We start from the raw sequence: 21,139 nt of genomic DNA on the forward strand, positions 1-21,139 counted from the left end.
CAGCGGCCGGCCTAAATATTCAAATAGGTAGCGAGGAGCGAAGCGACGAGCGTGTTAGGTTAACTTTTGAACTACCTATCGCACGAGCCAAGCGAGCGAAGCGAGCGAGTCGCGGCAGCGGCCGGCCTAAATATTCAAATAGGTAGCGAGGAGCGAAGCGACGAGCGTGTTAGGTTAACTCTTGAACAGTTTATTATGAAAAGTCACTGCCCGCTATCGATAAGACGTTTCAAAAATTTAACAATATTTGAATAAGTTATTTATAAGCAGTTTCGACTGACTGTAGAATCGCTGTTAGCAGATGTTACAAATGGAAAGGAAATTCGAATGCATTTTCAAATGACTGAAGATTTCTGCCCTGGGATGAGCCGCGAGCTGCTTGCAGCTCGCGCACCACGCACCCTCGAAGGTGAACCGCCCCCCGGAATAGAAAATATTTGAATGGGAAATTTATAAGCACTTCCGATTGACTGTGGAATCGCTGTTAGGAGATGTAACAAATGGATAGGAAATTCGAATGCATTTTCAAATGACTGAAGATTTCTGCCCTGGGATGCTTCGCGGGCTGCTTGCAGCCCGCGCACTACGCTCCCTCGAAGGTGGACAGCCTCCCGGAGTGGAAAATACTTGAATGGGGAATTTATAAGCATTAACGACTGACTGTAGAATCGCTGTTAGCAGATGTAACAAATGGACAGAAAATTCGAATTTATTTTCAAATGACTGCCCTTTTGCTTCAACCCAGGGGCAAAAGGGGCTCGCGGGCTGCTTGCAGCCCGCGCACTACGCTCCCTCGAAGGTGGACAGCCTCCCGGAGTGGAAAATACTTGAATGGGGAATTTATAAGCATTAACGACTGACTGTAGAATCGCTGTTAGCAGATGTAACAAATGGACAGAAAATCCGAATATATTTTCAAATGACTGCCCTATTGCTTCAACCCAGGGGCAAAAGGGGCTCGCGGGCTGCTTGCAGCCCGCGCACAACGCACCAGCTAGTTATTATAATATATAAAGCTACACTACCACTCACTGACTGACTGACATCGGGTTTCTCGGAAACTACGCGGAAAGTTGGGGGGATTTCGACGTGACCGTGTAGAGGTGCGCCGAGTGACCACCGGAAAAATATTGACATCTCCAACACCCTGGACAAGAGAGTGGACCCCTGGAGGTGCGCAGAAACGGTGCCACCTGGAGGGGGGGTGTCTGAACAAAAAATGCTCGGAACTGGTGGCGATTACCAGGGGAGGTGGAAAAATGGGGATTTTCGCGAAAACAAGATGGCCGCCGTACTTTGCCAAAATCGCCGTTTATGAATCCTTACGTCTCAAATTTGGCACACGTGCTCTATTCGAGCCGGCGAATCGATCGGTAACCCGTTCGAGTGGCTCCGGGCCCCAGTTTCCAACTTTCATACAACGTAAACTCCAACGGCCTGCGGAAACGGTGCGAGTTGGGTTGGGGGTCCCGGAACTAAAAATGATCACCACCCTGGGACGCTACCAGGGAGCCGTAGTGGGACGCTCGATTTTGGAATTTTTCCATTTTTGGCGCAAACATAAAAACGTAAATTTAGCCGAGGTGGTGCAATGGAGAAATACACCAATGATGCATTCGTACTTGCCCAGCTCCCAGGATATCCAGAAAAATCCGAAATCTTAAACTTTCTCACAGCCCGCGAAGACGGTCAACGGCCCGCGCAAACGGTAGCAGCTACATCTGGGGTGCTCGAACTAAAGTTGGAGTAGACCTCGAGCAATTACCACAGATAGTGAAAAAAATTCAAAATGGCGGAAAAAATGGCCGCCGCCATACAAATTCTAAAATGGCCATCGCTGGTCCGATCACGCTGAAACTTGGCACAGGGGCTTTAATCGAGCCGCACATTGAGGTGGCATACTCATAATCGAGTTTCCATCGCTGGTTTCCGAGTTTCATACAACGCGAAATTCGACGGCTCTCTGAAACGGCGCCAGATAGGTGGGGGGTGTAGAACTAAAAAATGATCAGGAAGATGGGGTGCTACCAGGGCAATCGAGAAATTTCAAATTGGACGCAATTTTTTTTTCAAAAAATGGCCAATTTTTCGAGGCAAGATGGTGGCGCCATTTACTTTACGATCGGTCTGAAAATTGACTTTTGTGCTCTGATTGGTCAGATTTACAAAACTGCATACTCAGAATTTCTCTCCGACCCCCGGTTTCCATTTTCCATACATCATGAAATTCAACGGCTCTCTGAACCGGTGGCAGGTAGGTCGGGGTCGCCAAAGTAAAAAATACTTCAAAACCTGGTCCGCTTCCAGGCATATAATTTTTTTTGTTAAAAAGCGAAATTTTTTTTTTTCGAAAATTTTGTATGGAAATTTCCATAGTAGGAAGGGTGATTGAATAGCAACGGCAAAGGACGGCGCCGCGGGCTGCTTGCTCTCTCGCTCTCGAAGGTCGACAGCCTCCCGGAGTAATAAATATTTATTAACTTTTGAACTACCGCACGAGCCAAGCGAGCGAAGCGAGCGAATCACGGCAGCGGCTGGCGTAAATATTTAAATAGGTAGCGAGGAGCGAAGCGACGAGCGTGTTAGGTTAACTTTTGAACTACTGCACTAGCCAAGCGAGCGAAGCGAGCAAGTCACGTCAGCGGCCGGCGTAAAAATTCAAAGAAGTAGCGAGGAGCGAAGCGACGAGCGAATTAGGTTAACTTTTGAACTACTGCACTAGCCAAGCGAGCGAAGCGAGCAAGTCACGTCAGCGGCCGGCGTAAATATTCAAAGAAGTAGCGAGGAGCGAAGCGACGAGCGAGTTAGGTTAACTTTTGAACTACTGCACTAGCCAAGCGAGCGAAGCGAGCAAGTCACGTCAGCGGCCGGCGTAAATATTCAAAGAAGTAGCGAGGAGCGAAGCGACGAGCGAGTTAGGTTAACTTTTGAATTACCGCACTAGCTAAGCGAGCGAAGCGAGCAAGTCACGTCAGCGGCCGGCGTAAATATTCAAAGAAGTAGCGAGGAGCGAAGCGACGAGCGAGTTAGGTTAACTTTTGAACTACCGCACTAGCTAAGCGAGCGAAGCGAGCAAGTCACGTCAGCGGCCGGCGTAAATATTCAAATAGGTAGCGAGGAGCGATTAAGCGACGAGCGTGTTAAGTAAACTCTTGAACAGAAGCGACTTTAGGGCGATTCCCACTCAAACAAAAAAACTACGTAGGTTAAAAACTATTAAAACTATGTTAAAAAAACCGACTTCAAAAACGGAAAAGTAGGTTCTTATTTTTAGTGCCGAAAACAGAATGATTTTGATTTTAAACGAAGCTACTAAAAAGACTGAAGTTTTCAATACGTAATAATATATTCATCTTCACACATTTATTGAGTGAATGAGCCAATCGTTCACGCTTTATAAGCGTAGGACTTACACCAAGAGTAGTGTAGTTTTTGTATCGAAAATAGCCAATTTTTTGTATTGCGAATAATGTAATTGAATTGCAAGTAGGTAGTTCTTGTATCGAAATAATCGTAGTTCTTGTATCAAAAAATAGCGTAGTTTAATAAGTGCTTATGCTTGGCACCGACTTCAAACCTATATAGTGAATAACACAACTAAATAATATGTAGTAACTAATTAATTATTTTTTACTTTTCCGTTTTTGAAGTCGGTTTTTTTAAAGTAGTTATTTTTATAGTGTAACGATATCTTATTCGATACACCCTTTGACTTTAGTCCTATGGCTTTCACTTAGATATTTTTAGTGCCGAAAGCATAATGAATTTGAATTTAAACGACGCTACTAATGATGACTTGAAGTTTTCAATATGTTTTATACATCTTCACACATTTATTGTCTTGAACAGTTTATTATGAAAAGTCACCGCTATTGATTAGACACATCAAAAAAATAAAATTCGGGATCACGTTTCAAAAATTTAACCAATATTTGAATAAGTAATTTATAAGCAGTTTCGACTGACTGTAGAATCGCTGTTAGCAGATGTAACAAATGGACAGGAAATTCGAATGCATTTTCAAATGACTGAAGATTTCTGCTCTGGGATGAGCCGCGAGCTGCTTGCAGCTCGCGCACCGCGCGTCCTCAAAGGTGGACAGCCCCCCGGAATAGAAAATATTTGAATGGGGAATTTATAAGCACTTCGATTGACTGTGGCATCGCTGTTAGCAGATAATAACAAATTGACTGGGAATTTTATTGCATTTTCAAATGACTGAAGATTTCTGCCCTGGGATGCTTCGCGGGCTGCTTGCAGCCCGCGCACTACGCTCCCTCGAAGGTGGACAGCCTCCCGGAGTGGAAAATACTTGAATGGGGAATTTATAAGCATTAACGACTGACTGTAGAATCGCTGTTAGCAGATGTAACAAATGGACAGAAAATTCGAATATATTTTCAAATGACTACCCTATTGCTTCAACCCAGGGGCAAAAGGGGCTCGCGGGCTGCTTGCAGCCCGCGCACAACGCACCAGCTAGTTATAATATATAAAGCTACACTACCACTGACTGACTGACATCGGGTTTCTCGGAAACTACGCGGAAAGTTGGGGGGATTTCGACGTGATCGTGTAGAGGTGCGCCGAGTGACCACCGGAAAAATATTGACATCTCCAACACCCTGGACAAGAGAGTGGACCCCTGGAGGTGCGCAAAAACGGTGATACCTGGAGGGGGGGTGTCTGAACAAAAAATGCTCAGAACTGGTGGCGATTACCAGGGGTGGTGGAAAAATGGGGATTTTCGCGAAAACAAGATGGCCGCCGTACTTTGCCAAAATCGCCGTTTATGAATCCTTACGTCCCAAATTTGGCACACGTACTCTGTTCGAGCCGGCAAATCGATCGGTGCCCCCTTCGAGTGGCTCCGGGCTCCCGTTTCCAACTTCCATACAACGTAAAATCCAACGGCCCGCGGAAACGGTGCGAGTTGGGTGGGGGGTCCCGGAACTAAAAATGATCATCACCCTGGGACGCTACCAGGGAGCCGTAGTGGGACGCTCGATTTTGGAATTTTTCCATTTTTGGCGCAAACATAAAAACGTAAATTTAGCCAAGGTGGCACGACGGAGAAACACACCAATGACGCATTCATACTCACCCAGCTCCCAGGATATCCAGAAAAATCCGAAATCCTGAACTTTCTCACAGCCCGCGGAGACGGTCAACGGCCCGCGCAAACGGTAACAGCTACATCTGGGGTGCTCCAACTAAACTTGGAGTAGACCTTGAGCAATTACCACAGATAGTGAAAAAAATTCAAAATGGCGGAAAAAATGGCCGCCGCCATACAAATTCCAAAACGGCCATGGCTGGTTCGAACGCGCTGAAACTTGGCATAGGGGCTTTAATCGAGCCGCACATTAAGTTGGCATACTCATAATCGAGTTTCCACCGCTGGTTTCCGAGTTTCATACAACGCAAAATTCGACGGCTCTCCGAAACGGCGCCAGATAGCTGGGGGGTGTAGAACTAAAAAATGATCAGAAACATGGGGTGCTACCAGGGCAATCGAGAAATTTCAAATTGTACGCAATTTTTTTTTCAAAAATGGCCAATTTTTCAAAGCAAGATGGTGGCGCCGGTTACTTTACGATCGGTCTGAAAATTGGCTTCTGTGCTCTAATCGGCCAGATTTACAAAACTGCATACTCAGACTTTCTCTCCGACCCCCGGTTTCCATTTTCCATACATCACGAAATTCAACGGCTCTCTGAACCGGTGGCAGTTAGGTCGGGGTCGCCAAAGTAAAAAATGCTTGAAAACTTGGTCCGCTTCCAGGCATACAATTTTTTTGTTAAAAAGCGAAATTTTTTTTTTTCGAAAATTTTGTATGGAAATTTCCATAGTAGGAAGGGTCATTTAATAGCACTGCTTGCTGCCCGCGCACCGCGCAACTTCGAGGGTTGACAGCCTCCCGGAGTAGAAAATATTTATTAACTTTTGAACTACCACACGAGCCAAGCGAGCGAAGCGAGCGAGTCACGGCAGCGGCCAGCGTAAATATTCAAATAGGTAGTGAGGAGCGAAGCGACGAGCGTGTTAGGTTAACTTTTGAACTACCTACCGCACGAGCCAAGCGAGCGAAGCGAGCGAGTCACGGCAGCGACCAGCGTAAATATTCAAATAGGTAGCGAGGAGCGAAGCGACGAGCGTGTTAGGTTAACTTATGAACTACCTACCGCACGAGCCAAGCGAGCGAAGCGAGCGAGTTGCGGCAGCGGCCGGCCTAAATATTCAAATAGGTAGGCGAGGAGCGAAGCGACGAGCGTGTTAGGTTAACTCTTGAACAGTTTATTATGAAAAGTCACTGCCCGCTATCGATAAAACGTTTCAAAAATTTTACCAATATTTGAATAAGTAATTTATAAGCAGTTTAGGTAGCGAGGAGCGAAGCGACGAGCGTGTAAGGTTAACTTTTGAACTACCACACGAGCCATGCGAGCGAAGCGAGCGAGTCACGGCAGCGGCCGGCCTAAATATTCAAATAGGTAGCGAGGAGCGAAGCGACGAGCGAGTTAGGTTAACTCTTAAACAGTTTATTATGAAAAGTCACTGCCCGCTATCGATAAGACGTTTCAAAAATTTAACAATATTTGAATAAGTAATTTATAAGCAGTTTCGACTGACTGTAGAATCGCTGTTAGCAGATGTTACAAATGGAAAGGAAATTCGAATGCATTTTCAAATGACTGAAGATTTCTGCCCTGGGATGAGCCGCGAGCTGCTTGCAGCTCGCGCACCACGCACCCTCGAAGGTGGACAGCCCCCCGGAATAGAAAATTTTGAATGGGGAATTTATAAGCATTACCGACTGACTGTAGAATCGCTGTTAGGAGATGTAACAAATGGATAGGAAATTTGAATGCATTTTCAAATGACTGAAGATTTCTGCCCTGGGATGAGCCGCGAGCTGCTTGCAGCTCGCGCACCATGCACCCTCGAAGGTGAACCGCCCCCCAGAATAGAAAATATTTGAATTTGAAATTTATAAGCACTTCCGATTGACTGTGGAATCGCTCTTTGCAGATAATAGCAAATTGACGGGGAATTTTAATGCATTTTCAAATGACTGAAGATTTCTGTCCTGGGATGTTTCGCGGGCTGCTTGCAGCTCGCGCACTACGCTCCCTCGAAGGTGGACAGCCTCCCGGAGTCGAAAATACTTGAATTGGGAATTTATAAGCATTACCGACTGACTGTGGAATCGCTGTTAGCAGAAAATTACAAATGGACTGGGAATTCTAACACATATATATATAATGACTGCCCTATTGCTTCAACCCAGGGGCAAAAGGGGCTCGCGGGCTGCTTGCAGCCCGCGCACAACGCACCAGCTAGTTAAATATTAAACTCACAGAATACATTATACTTTAGAGTTTAGGAAATATCGCAAATCACGATCTTCGTAAGGGAGGGATAATAAGACAAAGTAAAAATTAAGTGTCAAGTCGTTTATTGCTTTTGAAGGCAGATTTAAATAATACCTAAGAAAACTAGAACAATCCAATACGAATGCTATGTCAATAAATTTCTCACTCATATATTGGAAAATATCATTTTAAATTATACACTAAAATAAATAAAATAATAAAGCAAAATTTCTAAGTAGTGATACTATGAAACATAGTAAGACTCCTCCTCAAGATACAAATCATCATCTATTGGCAATTTAAAGTTTAATTCGGAAGACTTCTGTTCCGATCTTGCAACTTCATCTTTTATATGTGTTTTCATATGTTTTTCCAAACATACTTTAGTAGTGTATTTAATTTTACACATACTACACTGAAATATTGCATTTGTGTGATGACGTTTAATATGATCTACTTTCCTTGAAGCCGATATAAAGCTCTGTTCACAGAAATCACACTTATACGGCTTTTCTCCAGTATGTATCCTAGTATGATACAGTAAGGACTCTTTCGTAACAAATTTTCCCCCACATATGGTACATGAGAACTTTTTCTCCTGTGTATGCTTTACGATATGTGCTTTTAATCTACTCGGAGCCCAAAACTTCTTCTTGCACCATTTACATTCATGAGACTTATAGTTCCCATGTTCATATTGTATATGCACACGTAACGATACCTTCTGTGTGTACCTCTTATTACAGTAATCGCAAGTAAACTTAGCATTTGACGGTGAGGCACGAGTTTTCTGACCACATATATTTAATATTAAGTGTTTTTTGTATGTCGTTTGACTTTTATAGACTCGACCACAATCCTTACAGACTATTTTCAATGTGTGACCGATTTCATGCATTTTCAAAGTATGTCGGTTGGTAAACGTTTTCCCACATTCCGAACACATTAGATTAACGTGACTCTCACTTTTATGAGCCTCCAGAATGGACGCAGATCCAAAACTTCTCTTACAAATTGAACATTCATGATTCTTAGGTGCATGAACTCTTATGAAATGGTTTCTTAAATTAGATAATGATGGATAAGTCTTCAAACACACTTTACATTTCATATTCAATTTGTCATTTTCATCGTACAACATATCTTTTGTACGAATTGGAATTGAATGACGAGTTCTTTTTCTTTTCACCTTTACATCATAATCAAATTCTTCAGACGTTAACTCATATTTAATATGGGCTTGATTTTCAATAATAGACTCTAATGTCTTTAAGGCAGATGTTGTTGACTTTGCCTGTTTCTTATCATAATACTGTTCTGTAGTAAAATACTTTGTATCCAGCGTAATATATAATGTATTTGCTTCCACATTTGAATTTGGGATATTTATACAATTTGTTAGGCTATCTAAAATATTGTTGTAGGTCAGGGTATTTTCTTTTGACATCATAATAAACTTGTAACTATTAATGGCTAATCTCGCACAGCTCTTGCAGATTGTGCTATTTAATAATATTCTATTGCAGGTCTGAAAAAAATTCATTATTCATAAACACACATAAGTGCAAAATTCAAACATTATGACTTCTACAGCCTAATATTAAATACCTAATAGAATTATATAAATAATAACATACCTCTCCATCTACAACCACGGACAATATATCAAACATTTTCATTGTAATTTCTGTATCTTTATTATTAAATATTATTTCGTCTTGTAAATTAATTTGGCTGTCATCAACGGTCTCGAAACACAGTGAACATAATTCTTGTTTCCCATTTATTGTATTGTAAAGAACGTTCGCCCAAGATACCATTTTTTTAATAGCGAGATGCACCCTTAAATAATCTTCTTGTTAATTTTTAAAAATAAGTTTATAACAATTTGTGAAAAAATGCTAATTTATCGGAGATAATCACGTATCCGATTTTGACCATCTAGCCAATAGCTGTCAAAACTTTGCGTCAAGCTCAACTCTCAAGCCAAAGTCAAGCAATCAAATTGTCAGTGTCAACCAGAGACTACGTTAAGCCGGTTAAGGTCCGGTCGCACTGTATAACTTTCTCTGTGGGCAACGCGACGCATCACGGCGTTACTAGGCGACGCGACGTGTCACGGCGCGACATAATATTTACAAATTTGCAGATTGGTCAAATTTAGTTAAATTTTAAGATTCCAAAAGGAAAAAACGGAACCTCTATAGGATCACCTTGTTGTCTGTTTGTCTGTCTGTCTATCTTTCAAGACCTTTCTCAAGCTGAAATTTATATTGAATGCTAAAGTCTACCGTCCCTTGAAGCTGTGAAAAAATCATACTTATAAACCAAGGTGAATGCAATCAAAATATACACCCATATAAGGCTTATTTAATATTTTTTAGAGCCCTCGTCCCATAATTTCTACATATTTAAAGTGAAAAATCAAAGCCGATACATGACGACCCGCTGACGTGTGCGCTGACGCATCTTCGAAGCAGCTCTACGACTTTAAATACAAGTTGAAGATGTTGAACACTGTTGTTGAAAGATGTTCAAGTCTTAGGTTGAACTCACTTGAAACTTGTCATCAAGTTGTAATCATTAAGCCTAATTAAGCAGTAAACTGACAGCTAGACATTCTGACAGCATGGCATGACCAATGAAATGTCAAATGACAGTTGCAGACCGGGCACGGGCACTTTCGATGGAGTGTCAATTTTTCTTTTGCTAGAAACTAAGAAAATTTTAAATAGAACTTGTGTAATATGAAATAAATTCGTGGACTGACATAATTATGCGATAATATTTATTTGGTGATATTGAGTTTTTCAATTTTCAGGGAAGTATAATAGGTAAGTTATAATTTCTTAATGGAAAGTCGTACTTTTTATTTGCCTTTTTTATATAATTATCCTTGTTCTTCCTACTCCCTTGCATACATTTGCATAGTAAAATTCTGTAAAATTTTGAAAAAGTGCATGCTTTTATAACATTCATTATTTATTTGCACATAAATAATAATTTGATTTTATGCACTATCGATCTACGATATGCACTATAGTCCTTTCCACCTAAGATGATTTCTGTGACACATCGATTTTTGACACGTGAAGAGATGTCTGTACTGAAATCATATCAATTGTTTTCGATAATCGATAATATTTTATATGGAAATGAAATCGATTTGAATAATGTACCAAAATTAGTTTTTTCGGCATTTCGCCATCAATTAACTAAGGAAACTTAGCAAACAACAGCAACAAAAAGTCAACAATAACAATTAGTAACAATAGCAGAATACCACGGAAAGTATCAATATAAAAATGCAACTTGTATACAAGGCTGACGCACTCCTACAGACGATTGACTCGATTGACAAACGATCATAAGATGGGCGCCGATTATATGATTTTCCAACTCTATGATTTTTCAACGATCCATTTCATGTACACGAGTTGCGTAGGTATTATATTTTTGTGTTATTTTATTTTATTTTTCATTATATTAAACTAAACAATACTGTTTTTGATTTATAAGCTTAAGATGTCTCATTTTTATATTTTTGGTAATAATGTCGCCATAAAATAAAAATATTATGCACTAAAATCATTTTGGCGTTTTAAACATAAAATACGTAATTCGGAACACGATGAAGTGTCACAGGAATCATCATAGCTGAAAAGGACTATAGTTATTGATCGACAATATCAGATAACAAATTTAGAAAAAACCAATCAAGGTGCATAGATCGAAGATTTCTAATATTAGCCATAGTATTAACTAAACTAGACATTATAGTAATTTTATTTTGTTTTTAAATCATTTCACAAAACTTTAATTAAAATTTCATATCCTGGGCCTATAGAACATTAGAGTCCCTATTTCTTATTAAATTTACCCACTTAGATCAGCTAGATATAAGATAGACTTAGATAAGCGGCTTTGCAAGCTGTAAATAATAAATTATATATAAAACCCTCTATCTTTAAAAAAAACTACATCAAAATCCGTTGAGTAGTTTTAAAGATTTAAGCATACATAGGGATATAGGGACAGAGAAAGTGACTTTGTTTGATGATGCTTCACTAACTGTGGGCCACTTAAACTATCAAGTCTCGATTGACTCGACGACTCATATCAATCAGCCATTGTAACTATAGTACATAGGATAGGAATTAAAATTTATTAAAATAACAAGAATGGAAAAGTACCGATTATTATTACAAAGTACAACAAATACTTGGTTAAGGGCTTATCTATGTAGTTTGAACTGAACTTTAAACTTATTTTTTATCACTTATATATGTAAATTAATGTTATTAACATATATTTTTCAAATGGTGTAGTGCAATCACCTTTTTGGGCTATATTGTTGTCAAACCTTTATGTAATTCTTTTGTTGTGGTATGTCTAATAAGTCTGTAAAAAATTGTAATAAAAAGATACTCAAAATAAGCTCTAAATAATAATATTTTTCTGAAACAGCTCCAAGGTGCTGCTAAAAGCCTAGTATAAAGTTTTTTGCCTTCATACATTATTATTAATTTTGTGAACAATGTGAGAAAGAAATATCTATCTATATCTATACATATAATAAATCTGTAGAAGGGTCAATTCTGTACATTGAAAATATTGAAAAAATAAATAGCAGGGGGTGTTACTGGATCGATACCAAACCCAAATATGTGATTAAAAAAATTTTTTGTCTGTCTGTCTGTCTGTCTGTCTGTCTGTCTGTCTGTATGTCTGTATGTGAAGGCATCACGTGAAAACTAGCGGTTCGATTTCGATGAAACTTGGTATAATTATACCTTATTATCCTGGGCGTAAAATAGGATACTTTTTATCCTGGAAAAATACGTAGAAAAAAATTAATCTTAATTTTTCAGTTTTATCCATAGACGTTGTTCCGTAGAACCGCGAACACACGTTGCGTATTATTATAGGCCTAGCCGTATTTGGGAATTGGGTCCAATAGATATTTATAAGATGTTATTCTCGAGGTACTCAAAATGGAGAAATAACCATCCACGCGAAGACCGACATCCGCGCGGACGGAGTCGCGGGCGGAAGCTAGTATATAATATTGATAATAACAATACTGAATTGACAAATGTGTTGCTATCTTTAAATCTCAGAGCGGCTCAATCAATTCGGAAATATTTTTTTACGCTTTTGTTAAGGTACAGGGAAGGTTCTTATGGAGAGAGAACACGAAAAAGGGGCAATAGGGCAGAACAATGTCTGCTAGTAAATAAAATAATAGAACCTGTCCTTTGTCTCCAAATATTACTTGAATTCCTATAACTAGGTAAGCAAACCTCTGATCAGTGAGGTCTGAATATAAATCGAATTTTCGTATAGTCGAGTTTATTGGGTCAGACAGGATATTAGAAATATGAAACGGGACTTCCTTCAGTAAAATTAAGCTCTTTTGTATATTATGTATGACTCGCAATGTATGTCTTTTTAGGTATACTTAAAATAATATGATACTAGGTTTGCGAAACTATTGAATTTCGCAAGTTTGATTTTACACCCGATTATAGACAATAGACCTTTAGGAATTAACTTTAGTCGGATTATTAGCTTTTCGTCCGCGGCTACGCCCGCTTTGTTTAAAACTTAACAAATTATAATTCCTATATTATCGGATTATAACGAAAAATAGGGTAATTGCGCCAGTTCGCGTCCACTTAGTGCAGTTGGAAAGTTTGAAGGAGAAAATAAAAATGTTCCAGAACAAATTTCAACGCAAAATTTATGTGACGTGTTCATTACATAGTCTATTTTAAGATTTACTTTCGATTGTGTTGGAAATATCATGTGGTTTTTATTTATCTAGACAAATAGCAGAATTAGGCGTTTTACCCAGTTCGCGTCCAAAAATTCCAGTTTGCGTCCACCCGTGGACCAGTTCGCGTCCACCAGCTTAGAAAAGGAATTAAGAGTGTATTGGGTAATATTTTATCAGATAAATGCAAATAATAATTAGATTTTAATGAATTATTTATTTACGAATATAGCTATATAATAAAAACCGGCCAAATGCGAGTGGAACTTGCACATCGAGGCTTCCGTATTAACCTGTTTTTTTCGTACATATGTTTTAACTGTAAATGATTATTTTTTCAATGTTTCCCTTATTTGTGCTATAAGACGTTGCTTCGTACCAATTTTCAAGTGTCTGTATTCAGCATCAATTCAATCTGCTGATTTCAGTTGCAATTCAGCGAAAATCTGCAGCATAAACGGCTGTATCTTTTGCTTATAAGTTTGATTTTTTCACTGCTTCAAGGGACCGTAGATTTGACTATTCAGCTTTATACCTCCACGCGTTACTGAGAAAAAGGGTCTAGACAGAAAGAAAGACCGGCAGACGGACATACAGACGGACGGATATCGAATTGATGATCAAGTCTCATTCACAGAATACCCCTTTTAAAATGAAAAAATAGCATCAAAATTTGCTAATTTGAATGAAAATTTAAATTATCAACTTGTGGTCTTAGTCAAAAATTTACAATCTATTTTAAATTACATATTTTAACAAACAATTCATTGCTACGTAATGAAAAACAATGTGGACGCAATATGTTCTATTGTTATGCACTATAGGTATAGTTTGCGCCCACCGTGGACGCAAAATGGAAGTTGTACAAATTCGGTGTAGTAATTCGCGTCCACCTTATTTTAGCTATTAATTGTAAAAGAAATAAGCTGATTTATAATCCATACTATTCCATGTTTTGTTAGCAAAGTAAAGAAACAGTCACATATTCAAAAATTCACATTTAACAATAAGATACTTACCGTCAAACGCGACGCTGCGCACTATTTTTTTTTCAAAATCCCGCGCGTTTTAGCTCTCTCGTTTAATAGCCAAAATTAAATAATTTTTTTTAATAGGATAGGCGGTCCGCAGGCATATTTTGAATATGTGTGCATGTCTCTTATACATTGAGGTATTATCTAAAATTTTTCTTATTACAATTTTACTTAAAGTATACTTATTTTCGTGAATTTTCTAAACGATGTCCGCAAAATGGACGCGAATAGGCAGGTGGACGCGAACAGGCGCAATGACCCTAAATGGCGTTCGGAAAAAAAAAAACTTCAATTGTACCTACTAAAAGTTAATATTAATATAGGGAGTGGTGTAGAAATCAATAATGAAACATGGACCAAGTGACCTATAAAGGTTTCCGTATCGTATATCTGTAAGTAAATACATTATTTATGTTTATTTAAATTTTATATAATGACGTTATCATACGATTATGTAGTAAATAAAAAGATTTTTATATTCTGTAGATATCTACAGTGCATATACCTACACTAAGCAAAAAAGTAAACATAAATTCAATTGAATTGGCAATACATGAAATTCACATATGCAAATTTTTAACGAATGTCTATTACACATTATAACATTTGGCTAACATCCAAAAGTCAAGTACACAATGCGGTAGTCACGTGTTTTGACAAATTTTTTAAAGCACGCTTGTCTAATTTCAAGAGTTAAATATAAATCAGATTTTGTTGCAAATTTTACATTACGACTGTAATATGTAAGTAAGTATGATGCTTCGTACCGTGAATAACATTGACATTTTAAAAAGGGTATTTTTAAATCAGGGGTATACTTATTACTTACGTAAAATGTTCGTTTTAAAAGAGCCATTTTAAAAGAGCCTACCAACACCTTAAAAAATCGGCAACACATCTTCGGTCACGTGACACGTCTGTAGATGATTATGGGCTTTGGAATCGCTTACCGCCAGGCAATCCACTTGCTCGCAGCTCGTTTGCCAACTCTTCTATAAAAAAAGGACGTGTGGCACTCGGGGACAGCCGCGGTAAAGCTATTGCATGCTATGCCTTCAAGCCACACCTCCGTGCCCGTCGGAGTGGGGAGCGTGAGGTTTTTTGTTACGCAATTTCTGGATTCGGTCCCCGCGCTCAAGTCCCGCGATAGAAGCTATGCAATAGCTTAAAAAAAACTCTGTTCTTCTTCTAACTTACCCATTTATAAAGGAAGCGACATATTTGAAATCGAATCTGCAGCTGTTAGAAATATTCCATGCGTTTAATATAATAGATGAAGGAAAACCAGCATGAATAGCTTAGCTATTCATTATTATTAGCTGCTAGCTTATTAGAAGCTAGCTCTTATCAATGATGTTACTGCAACGACGGCCGATCATAGACATTTAGGCCTTCCACACTATCATGATTGCCTTTGCTCGCCCATCGCTGCCCATTGTGAAGAGGGCTCATGAAACTTGTATTTCAGACACGTTCTCAAAGGGTAACGCACCCATATTGTATTTAAAAAATAGGTCAGTCTCTTTAGGTCAGTCTCTTTGTTTTCCTCATTATTTTCAATCTTCAGAATCCTTGAAGCCATACACGTTTCTAACTTACCAAACTATAAAGGAAGCGACATATTATTGTCGTCACGCAATTAAAATAACTTGCATAACAATGCCAAATGAAGAGAATAGAATTGACATATCCATTAATTAGTGCTCAAAATTACTATCGGTCATAAGATAGGTACGTGTAGGGCTATTTTTAAGTGTCATTGGTACGATTCCCACCTGCACATCGCCGGCCAGTTTAGTTTTGTTTTAGTTTTAAGTGATTTGTGAATGAGTGCTATGAAGAGGGTTCTTAAACGCCAGTATAGTATAAATGGTACAGTAATTTTTGCTTATTTGTGTACATATTGAAGAGGAGTAGGGAAAATAGCGGTGTATCGAATATCGATACTTTGTAGAGTGATGTGTAAAGATTAATAGTGAGTAAGGTTGCTTCTGTTGAGGTGAAATTTAATTGTTATTTTATTCGTTGTTTATTTATGCACAAATTGAAACGGTTTGAAAGAAAAGCTTGTGCTACATACTAATTTCATATAATAAATAATCCGACGTTTCAGACATTCTACAGACAGTTGGGTAGGTGATAATTCTTAATAAAAAACAATACAAAATTGCTTTTTAAAAATATTTTGTTTGCAAAAATTTTAATGAAAATTGCGGGAGTGAAAAATATTGTGATGCGTTACATTTATTTGAAAGACTGTCCTGCGAAAATCTACAAGGTGTCCCACTATTGGTATACTAAGCGCGAAGGGACTTGTAGTTTTGCATACACTGGTCACGTAAACAACAAAATTACGTCAAAAATTTTTTGCTAAATTTTTCCTGAAAACCCACGGTTTCTTCTCTAGCTTCGCGCAGCCGGCTTAAACCGTTTCTAATGCGAGCATTTTGTCTATGAAAATATAATTTTAAACGATAGCTCATGTGCTAGTGGCAAAGTTGGGCGGGTTGCTTGAATAGAGTTTTAAGAATTCATATATGAATTTGAAAAAAAATTGCGTCTGGAATTTTTTAATTATTTTTTACGTACTCAGCTTTGCATATAAAACTATAACCTCGTTTGAGCTTAGTAAACCAAAAGTGGGACACCCTGTATAACGATGTTTCAGTTTTACTTTGTTACCTATTTCGTGGTCGGTCGTCTCTTGTTTGGAATTTTGATAGACGTTGTCTTGACGTTGTAAAATATTTACATTCGATTGAATAATAATTAAAACATTGACCCGGTTGTCGCAATAGTTGTTTACTATGAAGTGAAATGAGGCGTGAGGGTGTGTGTAATACGGTGTGTACGTAATTATTAATATGATTTTGAATAATTGAATGAATGAATTTTTATTGCTATCAATAATTTACATGAACATGTCTTGGAATTTACTTGGAATCTGCGTCATGCGCGTGATACCCGGAAAAATTTAGTTCTTCTTTCTGGACTAGATTATAGTATTTGTACCATTTTCATTTACATACCTATATCCCATCAGGTGATTTTGCGTGAAGGAGCTTCAATCAAACTTTCGTATTTGTTATATGAGTAGGATAAGGTACGGTAAACGGTTTTCCAGAGGATAAAAAAAAAAATATTTTTTATTTTTTGAATATTCCCAATAATTAAAGAAAAATAATTTTAAGTAATAACTTTATAATACTAATAACATCTCGGTGCTCACACATCTCGGTGGCCGGTGCTCAATGCTCATAATTATCTGTGCTTATCATTTTTGGCGGGCATTAGGGCCAATAAAATGGCGCCGTTGATTACGCAGCGCAGGCCCCTCCGCCCTCGTCGTGTAGATGACGTCACGCGACGTCATACAAGGTTGATACGGGTCGCGGGCCGCGGGTGTGCCTTGCCGCGCCTCCTCAGTGTTCCGTGACAAGCGCGGGAAAGCGTGCGTTTTGCGAATTTCCAAATTTGAATTTGACAGAACTGCGCGGGTGAATGATTGATTTTGTTTTTTTTTTCTCTAATTTGCATAAGTGACGAAGGTGTGGTGATTTTTTTGGAAATATGGATGATGGTAGGTTATTGATTTTTTATGAAAATTGAAAATACGTAGGTTGTCAACATTTTTTTTAAATTAATCCGTAAATGCTCTTATCTTACTGTAATATACTGTTACAAATAAACTATGGTTACCTACATTTCAAAAAATAGATATTACTTAGTTACCTACCTATATACCTTTTCTACTTAGTTAATAAAATTCTCCTGAGATGCTATACAATGTAATTTAATAGCTTTTCATTGCAATATAATGAAACGATAGTAACATTTTATGTTGAAAACGTGTCCTTCTTACTTTCAATTAAATAAAATCTTCAGTCAGAATTTTTTTTGAAACATAGTTGTTAAGATAAAGATTAAAATACATGTAATCAATAAAGAGAAGACTAAAAACTTTTAAACAAAAAACAAAAATTAAAACAGTATTGTATGCCTGTATCTTTTATAAATTTTAATTACACCTGTTTTAATAGAATTGTTTTAAGCAAAAGAAAAACAATGATCAACAATGAAACCATCCAATAATATTGGTATAGTATTGTTGGATGGTTGATATTGTTGGTTGGATGTTATTCTAGATATTATTATAAATAAATAAATAAATAAAATTTCTTTATTTGCATAATGTGTGTACAAAGATAGCAATATTACTTATACATACTTAGATAGAATCAACACATTAGCCATAAATGGCGTGCAAATTCCGCAACATTATTTTGTATAAAAAGTACATTATTTCATTGTCACATGATAAAATTTACACATTTTATATTATATTCATTATTCAAAATTAAACATAATATGTTACAAATTTAAATATTCAGATACATTATAGAAATTTTTGTTATTTAGCCACTCATATAGTTTTGTCTTAAACCGATATTTAACATTTTTATAGTTTCGGGAATATTTTATATAAGTATTTATCTTTAATATTAATAAAGTAAGTATTAATACATACAATATATTGTATCTATTAATACCTACTAATTCGAATACCAATGGCACAAATAAGAAATAATTATGCAAATAATTTGCCTTTGTATGAAAAAAAGTGTTGACAATAATTCGTAGTACGAAGGATCATGTTATTGTACCTTGGAAGGTGCAAGGCGTGAATACCCTTGTCTGAAACTTGATATTAATGATTTTTTTTGCAAATCATACTGAATAAACCAATGTACCTAAGGAAAAGTTTGATTTTTATTCAATGACACTTGATAAAATTATATTTTGTATAAATTGTATCTATGAAATGTTCTTTTGTTAGTCGCGCGTTCAAAAAAAAACTGTTCGGCTTTATAAAATTGGTAGAGAAAGGCAAAGTTAATTTTGTACAATCTAGAAACTTACATTTTGGCGCCCCAGTTCATTTGGCGTCTAAAACAAATACATTTCGCGCCCTAAAGCCAGTACTGTGCGTAATAATATTATCCGTGCAAAGTCGCGGTCAAGAGTTAGTGAGAAATGTAGCAGGTATGTGTATTCATTATTGTGGTTTTACTGCGGTTTTGATATATGAGAATGAATTTGATTGATATCTTAGACTTAGTACGGTACGTGTTTGCTTAGTTATACCTAAAATTGCCTAATGAAATTTGTTTGCATTCGTTTTACAGAATAATTTTATATACCTAGTACTTTATTACTAGATTAAATTTTTAATTATCTTTATGATATTTACTCAAACAAGATAGTGATTATAATGATCTAGATTTTTAAATGTTGAAGGGATATTATCTTTAAAGTTAGCTTTCCGCCCGCGGCTCTACTTATGTCCTCATAATGTTATTTCTTCTAATTTATTAAAGCAGTTTCTAATAAAAATACTATATTTTAAATGTTCTAGCTTTCTTTCTATTGGTTATTAATTATTATATTTTAAAAAAAGGTTAGTTTAGCTTTTCTACATTAAAAAATATCAATGTCGCATTTAAATTCTTTCAATTGTTCGGGTGTATCCATTTTCTAAGTAGGTAGGTAAATACATAATATACATATACAGGGTGTAATCGTTAAGTGTGCACAGGCGATTATTCCGTAACTATTACAGATATCAAAAAACTTTAAACTGATATCGAGAGTTTTTAACCTAATGAGTAAAATGGCCATAATAAATTTTTAAAAATAAAACGAGAAATATCTAAAAAATTTACTTGAAACCCTCCCATACATTTAGTATGAGATACAAATATCCCATGTACATGGGTTGATCCAAAAGCAATGATAATCAATATTAAACAAGGTCATTACAGTTATAATAATTATGAAGTTCTCTAGACAGTCTTCTAACTAGAAAATATACTTCAATATTTTTTTTCCTAAACTTAAAAAAAAAACTTTGAGTTCATCCACAAAAACCCCTCCACGCGGCCATCACTTCGCTGTCGTCTTAAAATAATTTATTGCTAAGAAAGTGTTTCTTGTGCCGAGGAAAGAGATAAAAATAATAGGAGCTAGATCTAAAAAATAGGGTAGGTGTTCAAGCATTTGGAATGCCGATTTTTGAATGGCAGCCATCGCAACTGACGCTTTGTGATCTGGTGCGTTGTCTTGGTGAAACAGCGTTCAGGTCCGCAGTTTGCCATGTCTCTTTTCCTTACTAACCTACCGCAATCTTTTAATTTGGTCTGTTTAGTAAGAGCCCAATAAAGTGGCTACCTTTTTAAAATATTCTACCATAATTATTCCTTCAGCGTCCCAAAAAAACTACCGCTTTAATCTAACCTACTGATTTTCACTTTGAATTTCTTCATCGTCACTTTGTAAGCTCGCATCCAGGACATTGATTGTTTTTTGGTTTCAGCATAAACATGGTGAACTCGGATAACGTCCATGATCACAAAACGTGACAAAAAATTATCCTGATATCATTAAAAATTTAGAAATTTACCCTCTACATGTCGAATCGTTGTTTCTTCTTTTCGTCGGGAAACATTCTGGCACGCACGGTTCACATTCAAATTAATGTAAATAATTGGAAACGTGGCCTGTTGATATGATTTTTTTGTGATTACTTAGTGAATACATGAGCAAGCAAAAAACATTTATTTTATATTTTTATGTGCACAGGAAATACCCAATTATTTACTTTTGGATCAACCTAGTACATTTAATATGAAAGATTTTAGCTTTTTCTTTCTTTTTTTTGGTTTTCTGCTTTAATTACTTCGCAAATTTGAAGGGAAGTTCATTTAGAAACTGTAAATAGAGCTCCTCATTGTATTGCACAATGAGGACATCACTTCGAAAATCTGCTATGAATACAAAATGTATGGGAAATAAAATGTATGGGAGCGTTTAATGTAACATTTTTGGATATTTCTCGTTTTATTTTAAAAAATTTATTATGGCTATTTTACTCATTAGGTTAAGTACTTTCGATA

General features: G+C 37.1%; 2 protein-coding genes across 7 annotated transcripts in view; one reads left to right on the forward strand and one right to left on the reverse strand.

Annotated features, from left to right (window-relative positions):
- Positions 1 to 7,442: 7,442 nt before the first annotated feature.
- On the reverse strand, positions 7,443 to 9,310 carry LOC123703853 (zinc finger protein 14-like). The gene is made up of 2 exons (XM_045652022.1): positions 9,014 to 9,310; positions 7,443 to 8,904 (listed from the first exon to the last, which is right to left on the reverse strand). The coding sequence occupies exons 1-2, from the start codon at positions 9,194 to 9,196 to the stop codon at positions 7,621 to 7,623; spliced, it is 1,467 nt and encodes a 488-aa protein (XP_045507978.1). The 5' UTR covers positions 9,197 to 9,310; the 3' UTR covers positions 7,443 to 7,620.
- Positions 9,311 to 10,067: 757 nt separating this feature from the next.
- The window catches only part of LOC123703761 (glycerol kinase-like), a 37,322-nt gene continuing 26,250 nt past the window's right edge, over positions 10,068 to 21,139 (forward strand). For 2 of the 6 annotated variants that reach the window (XM_045651888.1, XM_045651883.1), the window contains exon 1: positions 15,952 to 16,058. In XM_045651888.1, the coding sequence (XP_045507844.1) occupies positions 16,013 to 16,058 (46 nt within the window). In that variant the 5' untranslated portion in view covers positions 15,952 to 16,012. Of the gene's footprint in view, positions 10,211 to 14,559; positions 14,579 to 15,951; positions 16,059 to 16,142; positions 16,162 to 17,625; positions 17,767 to 21,139 lie in introns of those variants that run through there. The other 4 variants (XM_045651885.1, XM_045651887.1, XM_045651886.1 and 1 more) reach the window with 4 other exon arrangements.

Source organism: Colias croceus, chromosome 27, assembly GCF_905220415.1.
Source record: "Colias croceus chromosome 27, ilColCroc2.1".
In the NCBI taxonomy this organism is placed as follows: domain Eukaryota; kingdom Metazoa; phylum Arthropoda; class Insecta; order Lepidoptera; family Pieridae; genus Colias; species Colias croceus.